At 34.6% G+C, this 11,006-nt stretch overlaps 1 protein-coding gene across 1 annotated transcript in view; it reads left to right on the forward strand.

Annotated features, from left to right (window-relative positions):
• Positions 1-11,006, forward strand: part of LOC107568913 (A-kinase anchor protein 13-like) — an 84,148-nt gene that overhangs the window by 59,260 nt on the left and 13,882 nt on the right. The window contains exons 14-23 of the mRNA XM_016254909.1: positions 532-591; positions 2,218-2,404; positions 2,623-2,725; positions 3,008-3,124; positions 4,906-4,948; positions 5,049-5,157; positions 7,132-7,294; positions 9,783-9,850; positions 9,981-10,032; positions 10,120-10,264. Of these exons, the coding sequence (XP_016110395.1) occupies positions 532-591; positions 2,218-2,404; positions 2,623-2,725; positions 3,008-3,124; positions 4,906-4,948; positions 5,049-5,157; positions 7,132-7,294; positions 9,783-9,850; positions 9,981-10,032; positions 10,120-10,264 (1,047 nt within the window). The remainder of the gene's footprint in view (positions 1-531; positions 592-2,217; positions 2,405-2,622; positions 2,726-3,007; positions 3,125-4,905; positions 4,949-5,048; positions 5,158-7,131; positions 7,295-9,782; positions 9,851-9,980; positions 10,033-10,119; positions 10,265-11,006) is intronic.

An 11,006-nucleotide genomic window follows, 5' to 3' on the forward strand; every position in this document is an offset into this window, starting at 1 on the left:
TATATATATATATATATATAAATAATAGTGCTGTGAAATTATTAATCGCGAATAATCGCATCCCAAAAAGTTTTTGTTTACATAATATATGTGTGTGTGCACTGTGCATATTTATTATGCATACATAAAAATACAGACATGCAGTAAATATTTTGAAAATATATACATTTATATATTTATAATAAATATATTTAATGTATAAACATTACATATTTTTCTTAAATATGTGCATGCATGTGTTTTTATTTATATATACATAATTAATGTACACACTATACACATATATTATGTAAACAAAAACTTTTATTTTGGATGCGATTAATCATTTCACAGCACTAATATAAATATATATATATATATATATATAATGAATAGGATTTTAACTTCTGGAACCCTACTGTTGTGCTCTATTTGAGTGTAATAATCTATCCAGTATCTTTCAACAAACTATTCACTGAATAAATGCTAATTTTTCATTCTATTACCCCTCTAACTGGTTTGTGCCCACTGGCGCCCCCTTTTTTTGGTCAGTTTGAGCTGGTGCCCCAGTGAACCCTGTCGAGAGCTGGAAGAAATTAGAGAGCTCATCAGGTACTGCGTTGTGTGCAAGCTTCCTGTAAATCCAACCGGAGAGCCAACCCCTCTGACTAGCACAAAGAGCTTTTGCATCATCATTTGCATTACCTGTTTGCCAGAGCAAAGTGAAACGTTTGTTTAGGCCTTATTCTGTGCTGCTTCAGTCAGCCTGGGTAAAGCTTCGAGAAATTATGGCTTTTAAAAGTTAGATGTGTTGCTGCCGAGTTACTTAGAGGAGCTGCTTATTGCTGAATAGATTTTTGTTGTAGTTTTTTGTTATTGTTGTCGTTACATGATGACTAATATTGTTGTTCTCGTAACCGGTCCGAATGTCAGGTAAGAGGATGTTTGTAACAAACCTGCTTCAGATTGTTGCACTGAAATGTAAAATAGTATTTAATATGACTGATTTGACATGACTACTGTAGGTTACAGCATTTAAAGTCATTTTTGAATGTCAGATCAGTAAGAAATAATCAACATTTTCACTTGTGTACAGTGTAGTGTTTTTTTTAACTATTACATTTTTATTTATTTAGGGGTTAAAAATAATTGTGATCTTATTTCCAGATTTGGAAAAATTGTAGCGACTATCTATATATATATATATATATATAATCTTAGAGTGTGATTTTGCTTTTTATTTCTCTTAGGTAAGTTAGTTTTTTTTTAATTTATTTTGAGGTTTGAATATGGAATACATGCTCACGTATATATTAGCATCCCAAAACACTTCTCAGTTTGCCTTGGTTTGCTATTGTGCTTCACTGTGCTGCTTTGAGCTTGTGTTTTGTATATAGCATTGCTTCTAATGTAAGGTCTTGATGTCAGCAGCCATTCTGTTGGTGAAATTCACTATTTTCAAATACTAGACTTTAAAGAAATAGCCCAAACCTGTTAGCTTTGCATAGTCTCAAACCACCCAACTACATTTTGATACTGCACTTTTAGTAATTTTTGATGACTTCCCAAGAAGTTCTTTAATTTTATTTCAGTATTTAAGTAGCTGCACATCATTAGTTATTTTCTAAAAGTTATTATATTGTATAATAAATAAGTTGTAATGCATTTTTAGTGTGGATACATCGGTGTTGGGTGGAGTGCAATATGAACATCCGCTTTGCATATTTTGCATCTGGTTGGTCAGTAGTACACCGCACACAGACACATGTGTATGCCTTTTTGGGTGAAAAAGAAACCATGTAAACAACACATTTATTTTGAATTGATTTAAAAAATAGTGAGGGTGAGATACACGGTCAATGCTGCAGGTTGTGTGAACGTCCAGAGTTCTCCAGATAGTTTTGGAAATATTAGAAATGATGATCAACAAGTACAAAACAGTATGTACTGCTGCACAGCTTTGCTTTTATTTGTCACTTTAAAAAAGACGGCTTTCAAAGTTGTTTCTTTCTTTTATTTTGTTTTTATACGCAATTTTTATAAATTTTGTATTTTTTAATTTGATTGTTTATTATAATTAATTGTATTTTAATTTATTTGTTAATTTATAATCATTTAGATTATTTTTTTTATATTTCTTTATTTTTTCTTTTTTTAATAAATTTTATTTATTTATTTTTCTATATTTTTTTTCTTTCTTAGCATGACTGAGCTCTTTTGTGATGTGTTCTGTTGTAGTTATAGTTTGGAGGGTCTAGCAGCAGGGATTGAGGATGGCAAACGCTGGATACCGCAGTCCGGAGGTCCATCCCAGGATCAGCGAGGGGTTCAGAGGCAGGAGAGTGAGGAGAGGGGCTCACTGATGTCTCTCACAGAAGAAGGTCCCGAGTCTGATTTGGGAGAATGCAGCAGTCCAGGTGGACAGGTAAGACCAGAGTCTCCGAATCGTGACATTTGGGTTAAAATACACGAACCGTTTGAAAGGGTTCTTGAAGCCAACATAAAAAACAACCTGAGCAAAAAACAATGCATAATTCTTAGCGCTCCGTTTTCCTGAAAGCACTTTAGGTGGAAAAAGTAGAGTGTGCAGTATGTTTCCGTGTACTTAACTTAAGCACTGAGCATCTGAGTTTGTGATTTCAGAAACCGAGGAAGTACCATCAGTTCAGACACAGCGGTCCATCTGTGACTCTCCCCCTCACAAAATCAGTCTCTATGCTTTCCATCAGCCAACGGGACATGGATGGTCAGTAAAGCTGCTTTATTTCCAGTTTCTGGCTTCTGTAGATCGATAATATAACAGATTCTGTGCTAGAAACATCTTTTTCTCTCAGAATACCAGATTTTTCGTATGAATTCTTTGTTGCAGAGGTTGTACGACTACAGGTGGTACCAGTATAACATAATTTAGTTTTCCTCATCTGGTTTGTGTTAGTCGTCCTCCACCCATTTCTCAGGCCCTAAATCATCTGCTTTAATAAGTACTTGCTCTGACTTTTCCATCCCCGATGCGGCCGCCCTGCGATAGGAAGGATTCGGCGAAAGAGGCAGATCTCTTTTACCTTCAACCTCTCACCGCTCCTCCCCAAATCTAAAACTGTCTTTACTGTCAGCTCTTCATCTAGTGATGAGGAGGACATCATAAGTAAGTTGCAGTAGGATCTTCAGGATAATAGCATCCTCAGCATAGTAACCTCCAGCGTCTCGTCCCTAGATGATGTCCTGTGATTCACAGCACAGTAGATGTAGACAGAGATGAAATATGCTAGCCACCTTTGAAACCTGTCCCTCATATAGACCAATACATTTTCTGGAACGCTTTTCAACTGTGTTTTTGGGTTACTAAGCCACATATTTAGAAATAAGGAATAATGGAAATCCAGCATAGCTTTCAAAATGTCTTATTGAAACTTGGTGTTTCATATTATATCAAATTTAATAATATATATAATTTTTCAAATTTATTTCCCCTTAGTTAATAAATTAAAAAATGTCAGTCTTTTCCTCCATATAATAAAAGTGTGTTGTTATATGTATAAAATTTCAGCAACCAAAAAATATGCCATCAAAACAAATTTTTAGTTTCGGCTGAAATTATTGACCAAAACAGTGCTGTTTAATTAGCATTTCTTCATTGACGCATTTTGATTGTAACGGCGTCTGTTTCATGTACACAGCTTGGATACGCTACAACATGTCAGCTGTGTAGACGCATTTTTACACAATCAAAAATAATGCTAGATGTGCAATATGTACAAATTGTTCAGCTGAAATATTGAGAGGCTGGTTTAATTGATCACTTAATGAGAACATGACACCCTGAAAAACATTGAGTTCATTTACCTAATTACCTAAATTTAATGACCAACATTGTATTTTTAGTTTACGTTTTCATGAAAACATTAATTTCAGTTTTGGTAAAAAAAATAAATAATTTTGGTGCATCACTAAACGTACTGTATAGCTTCAGAAGATGTCTATGAACTACTTTTATGGTACTTAAGGCTGGGTGATGCATTAGCCATATTATCACAATATCTTTGCGGACTATATAAAATTAGGGGAAATTGTGTAACGTTGTACTTTTTAACAGTAGCTGTTCTATCGAGATCATGTCTTATCATGGGGGGCAAAAAATGACCCTTTTACATTTTTGAGAGGCAAAGTAAAAATATCAATATATACAGTATAAATATTGTCAAAATATTGAGAGAGAGATTTTTAGCTATGTCACCCAGCTCTAATGGGACTTGTTTTTGGAGTTTGAGAGCTATTTTATTTTATTTTATTGCTATTAACTATTACTAATATTAATTGCATTTTAAAATAAATATTTATAATCACATAAAAAATGTATTATTAGAGCAGACAAAACCACTCATGTAAACATATTTTATTTTACTTTATTTTACTATTATTGATTGCATTTTAAAATAAATATTTATAATCATATAAAAAAATATTATTAGAGCAGACAAAACCACTCATGTAAAAATTTTATTTTATTTTATTACTATTAACTATTACTATTATTAATTGCATTTTAAAATAAATATTTATAATAATATAAAAATGAATTATTAGAGCAGACAAAACCACTCATGCAAACATTTTATTTTATTTTAAACTATTACTATTATTAATTGCATTTTAAAAGAAATATTTATAATAATATAAAAATGAATTAGAGCAGACAAAACCACTCATGTAGACATTTTTTTTTATTAAAAAAAATATATAAACATTTTATTTTATTTTGGTGAATTTAACTATTTAATACAGCGTTCTCCAAATTGCTTGACCAAGCACTAACTCTTTTTGCAAAAAGCCGGTTTTGCATGTGTACGTAAATCAGGCTCTACCATGGGGGGATGGAGGCTGTTTGTTGTTGGTGATGCTAATATGACTCCATCATTGTGCTTGTAGGCATGACGTCATTCACCAGTACCACCAGTTCAATGGGATACAGGTAAGACGCCTATTAATATTTTGGCTCATTTCATATTGACATTTCTGGAAACACTGGAAGCACAGTAATTCATGCCTTTATATCTTGTCTTTTTTTTTAGCATCACAGAGGAGGAACCTGGACCTTTAAGAGGAGATTTTGAAAAAAGTACCACCAAAGTGAGCCGGACGTTCAGCTACTTGAAGAACAAAATGTACAAGAAAGCCAGAGTAAGTCGACTTTTATGGTCAACTTTTTTTCCAGGTCATTTCCTCTCTACCAAGAATGTAGATTAGATCATCTGTTTTATGCATACTGATGACTGGGTGCGAATTATCACCTTGTCAATCAACTGAAAGACAGGAATTTACTCAAATGAATGAAGAAGTATATTGTGTCAGGTTCTTTCTGAGCACTAGAGGAAATAAGACAGGAAGAGGAGGCACAATAATCTTTCAACCTTTACTGTTAGCTCAGCATTTTACCCTTTTAAAGGGCCAGTACTTTATTTACAAGCTGCAGAGACATAATGTGCAGTGGGGCACAAAAGTAATAAATATTCAAAATAATATTTTATATGTTAATTTATATATATATATATATATATATATACATTTTTAGGCTACTTTACAAATATAATTTCTGAATTGGCCTCCTATTAATACTCTGAACTTCCCAAAAGCCATTCAGGACTCTGATTTCAAGATGTTATCGGCCTAGTTTCACATGTGTTTTCACATTTTCTGCAATGTAAAATGAAACGTTAAAATCAATCCCTTTGCATCATACAGGAACTTTGGAGTTAAATACACTTTAAACATTCAGTTTATACCCTGAAAGGCTTCTTAGTGTCTAGAAATGTTTTCATAAGGCTGTTTTTACACTTTGCCGTTCTGAGAGCAGCAACGACAGTGCAATAAAAAAAAGGAAGTTAGAGTCACAGCACCTCCCAGCTCGAGTTGGATCACTTCCTCCTGAATGTGAGGTGATACTGAACTTCTTGTCTCGGTCGAGAGTCTTGCAAAGGGTCTGCCTCCTACAGTAATGTTGTATAGAAAGTTTTGCGAGGTGCAGGGCCGCTATCAGAGGATAAGGAGCTTGAAGGGAGAAGAGGTAGGCCGAATATCAGACACTGCCTCGATTGAGGAGGGCGATGAATTGCCCTGTTGACTTTTGTTGTGGTTTGTTTTGTGTGTGTGCTTTTTTTTTTTTTCTCTCTTCTCACCTCTAGATGTTCACATTTTCCGAAATGGTTAACTCCTTAGTTGCCTGCTGAACTTCTTGTCTCGGTCGAGAGTCTTGCAAAGGGTCTGCCTCCTACAGTAATGTTATATAGAAAGTTTTGCGAGGTGCAGGGCCGCTATCAGAGGATAAGGAGCTTGAAGGGAGAAGAGGTAGGCCGAATATCAGACACTGCCTCGATTGAGGAGGGCGATGAATTGCCCTGTTGACTTTTGTTGTGGTTTGTTTTGTGTGTGTGCTTTTTTTTTTTTTCTCTCTTCTCACCTCTAGATGTTCACATTTTCCGAAATGGTTAACTCCTTAGTTGCCTAACATTGGACTCCAGTGTTTATTTGTCATAGTAATTATCTATTTAGTGCATTTCATCCACAACTGACACATTGTTGACGGTGGTGTTTTTGATTTATGGTGCATAATAGAAATTAATATTTCATGTTTAAAATAAGCAAGATGATATTTGTTTCTTTGACTTTTTATTACCAAAAATGGTCGTTTCTATACAGTTGCGTAACTTGGGGCCTGTATTTACAAGTAGGAAGCTGAACTTTGTTACAGGAGAACTTGACAACAATTGAGAGGATGTTTGTGCACGACTCTCTGCATCACAATGAACATGCCCTCAGTTTGAAATGACGTTTCACCTTTTTTCATTTTTTACAATATTGCACAAACAAGCAGGTGTGCCCACTCAGGTCATTTTTTTGCATAGCATACTTATTAGCTCCAATCTGGGGTGCTCAAGTCCTGTAAATTTAATAATGGCAAACAAGCACCTTGTTTTGGAGCATGAAGACAGGGTGGTGCAGTAAATTAGTTTGCAGAAATGCCATTAAAGAAAATTACGAGCAATTCAAGTTATTGGGTTTAAACTGACGTGCCAATTACGGTGCTTGGCATATTTGAGCTCTAGGTGTTAACGGCTGTCACCTGTTGTAATATTTCTTATACTTCTTCTGGCGCAGGAAAAAGAAAAGGAAAAGAATCGGGAGAAAGACCGAGAGGCCAAAGAGAGAGAGAAGAAATCAGTGAATGGACACGTGTTCAGCACGTCAAACTCGCTGCATCCAGCTTTGTGCCAGCAATGCAACAAAACCCTCAACACTAAAGATACTGTCAACTGCACAAGTAAGAAGCACTTCATCATTGAGGGTTTCAGTACATGCACACCTGGTATTAACGCCGTTTTTGTTATTTACTCCCTAATACTAGATTTTAGTGGGTATATCCTTTCATAATCTTTATTTAACAGGAAAAAACACAGAATCATGTGCAGAATGTATAGACAATAGAAATGATTTTTGCTTATTAGTATGAAAATGGAATACAAAAACATTTTTCAAAGTGAAGGGTGATTTAAAGATTTCAAGATATATTTCAAAAGACTCTTTGCTTAAAAATAGGAAGCAGTTCTGGTAACATCATTCACTTCCTCATGGAGCTGCTGAAGAGAAAATCCTGTTCATTCAGGGAGAAGTCTTTTTTTGTATTGTTTCTTCCCCCTCTTTGTTTGTTTTATATTTTAATCGCATATTCATATTTATGTGTATAAAATTCCTGTAAGTTCTCATCTAATTTATTTTAGCATCTGTCCATAGGCTTATATCCCAACCAATACATCTATATAAAAATAATAAATAAATAAATTATAAATCGTAAAGGCAATTATTTTAAAGCGGTCCTATGACGCGATTTCTTGTTTTGCTTTCTCTTTGGAGTGTAACAAGCTGTTCGTGAATAGATAAGATCCGTAATGTCACAAAGACTAAATTCTCAAACCCAAAGAGATATTCTTTATTAAAGTTAAGACTTGTCCACACCCTCCTAAAACGCCTAGTTTAAACACACCCCCACATGTCTACGTCACTGTGTGGGAAGATTTGCATAACACCGCCCTAATGTATACGCAAAGAAAGAAGGTGTAACTTTTATTCTCGCTGTAGTATTGTTGTCATGGAGATGCTGTGTGCTTCCAAATATGGTAAGGGACGTAACAGTTCCGTCACATGCTTGAGGTATTCGGCCAATCACAACGCACTAGCCAATCAGAGCACTCCTCGCTTTTCAGACCGATGAGCTTTGTAAAAATCGACGCATTTCAGAAAAGCGGGGCATAGAGGAGAAACAATAATGTACAGTTTGTGGAAAATAATGTGTTTTTTAACCTTAAACTGCGTAAACACATTGCATTACACCAAACACAAAATAATGTTATTTTTAGCATCGTCATATGACCCCTTTAATTATTTTTTATAATAAGTATGAATACTAAACAAGGAAAATATACTGTATAGTTGATTCAGATCATATGTAATTCGTTCTCTTTTGGGTTTGAAAGTGTTGCTGTGTTTATGAATACAGTATTTTCTCCAGGATCCATCTGATAACATGATCAGTGTGGTCAGAGTTTTGATCTTTAGGACAGATGTGTATTTCTTGAGCTTGTTGGCATGGTCGTCGCATTTAAATTGTGTGGTTGGAGTTTCCTGACTGGAAGGAATTCCTAAGCCTACTGTCTTTACCACTTTGACCAAGAGCAAGAATAGCCAACACAATTACTTGCGTTAAACTATATTAAAACCTTGTGTTTGGTCATAGAGGTGAAATCTTTGCAAAGAGAAAAAGCTGTGTTTATGCTTGGGTGGCAAAACTGAAATATAAAGCTCCGTTCTCACTACAAGTGACACGCAACAAAGCGACACAATCCCATTCATTTCAATGGAGAGTTGGCGATTTCCACCGAGCGACAGCGATGCGATGGGGCGTGTCCAGCGACGCGACAAAGTTCAGAATCCTTCAACTTTATGCAAATGAAGAGCAACTTTTGGGAGCGACAGCCAATAGGAAAGAAGACTGTAGAGCTCATGTGATCGTTCTCTTCTCAGCCATAGATAAACATACGCAATGGAAGAAAGTAGGCTCTGTTTCTCATTCATTTTTGTTTGTATGTACTAAGGGTTAAACGACTTCTGATTTTTTGAAGTCGACTTTTATGTGATGAAAGTTGAGTCGAAGTCGACTAGTCGCTGATGACGTCATTAATGAACAAATAAGTCTGGAGCTGTGATAAACACCTTGTGCACAGCTATGGCATATGACACAGCGCTGCCTACATGACTGTTGCTCCTATAACAGCTTTTTTTATCAGTTCTTTAGTCTTTGGGTCGTTATATTTCTCACAGATTTCTGCTCATTCTAAATCAGATACAGATAAAGTAGCACAGTAAAGATTACATTAATATGAATGCATTAGTGCGAGCATTACAGTGAAGCAGCGCATTAGATTAGAACGGCGATTAACTTACCTGTACAATAAGCTGTTTAAAACGTGCATTCTCCCATTCAATTTCGAGCATCCAGTAATATAATCACACGTCTTGTGGAGCGCTTTCAGAGTATGCATTTATTTGTCATTTGAACTGTTTGGAAACAGAGCGTAAATGTGGAAGTCCTTCAAAGATTTCTTATGAGCAAATACAAAATACAAAAGTCGCTGCTAGTGTGAATGCAGCTTAATACTATATGCTTACAGCATCTGGAATGTAGCATCTTTATTAAAGAAGTGAATTGCAAATGAGTACTTTCCTAATGTTTTCTATTGACGTGTTTTTTGCAGATTGCAATGTGAGAGTTCACAAGAGTTGTAAAGAAAACGTCCCGGTTTGTCCCAAAAGCAGAATGAAGGTTTGAGTTTTTTTTTCTTGTTTTTTTTTTTTTTTTTAAATGTACCGTATCCTTTGTTACACATCAAGAAAAGTGTTTGCATTGTGTTCTGTTTCAAATCTCTTCCTTTTTTCTGTTTCATAAACAACAGTTTGCTATACCAGAGTCCACCACTATGCCTGTCGTCACTCTACGAACAAAATGTGGGTTTGTTGGCTTTCTTTCTCTTTTTTATATTCTTATTTTTTCATGTCAGCTGATCCTAATGTTGCATGTGATTTTGTGTGCAGCATCCACACAGCGGGAACGGCCCTGGTCTGCTATCTTTTCTCCAGAGGAACATTCTGTGATTGTCCCGTCCAGACGACCCAACAGTATTATGCCCTTCCACAGCAGCAACCTCTCGAAAAGCATGTCCATCAACAATATTGCAATGTTAGTGCATAAACACATACACCAACAAGTATTGTCAGGTTTTAATGTTTGTATATATTTTAATATTTATAAGTATTGTCAGGTTTTAATATATATATATATATATATATATATATATATATATATATATTTAATTTGCATTTCAATGCAAAAATAAAACAACAACAAAACAGTAATATATATACAAGAAATGAAAATATGCTTTAATGGCATGCTTATTTTTTTCTTCCTATTTCTTTCCCTCCACTTGTGATATTGCAATGTTTATATATATATATATATATTAAACATTGGAGCTTTTTTAATGTAGAAAATTATATATGTTATAGCGAGCCAAAAAAAAAGAAAATGCAACAAAATCACAAGCTAAAATTAAAATGAAATAATGAAAATATACAACTAGAAAGAGATGCAAATTCACAACATGAATAAATACTATAATTGTATATAATAATACTACAGTTCACTGCACAGTATATACAGGTGCATCTCAATAAATTAGAATGTCATGGAAAAGTTCATTTATTTTAGTAACTCAACTCAAATTGTGAAACTCGTGTATTAAATAAATTCTATGCACACAGACTGAAGTAGTTTAAGTCTTTGGTTCTTTTAATTGGGATGATTTTGGCTCACATTTCACAAAAACCCACCAATTCACTATCTCAACAAATTAGAATACTTCATAAGACCAATCATTTTTAGTGAATTGTTGGCCTTCTGGAAAGTATGTTCATTTACT

This window comes from Sinocyclocheilus grahami, unplaced genomic scaffold (genome assembly GCF_001515645.1).
Source record: "Sinocyclocheilus grahami isolate Dianchi unplaced genomic scaffold, SAMN03320097.WGS_v1.1 scaffold1293.1, whole genome shotgun sequence".
Lineage (NCBI taxonomy): Eukaryota > Metazoa > Chordata > Actinopteri > Cypriniformes > Cyprinidae > Sinocyclocheilus > Sinocyclocheilus grahami.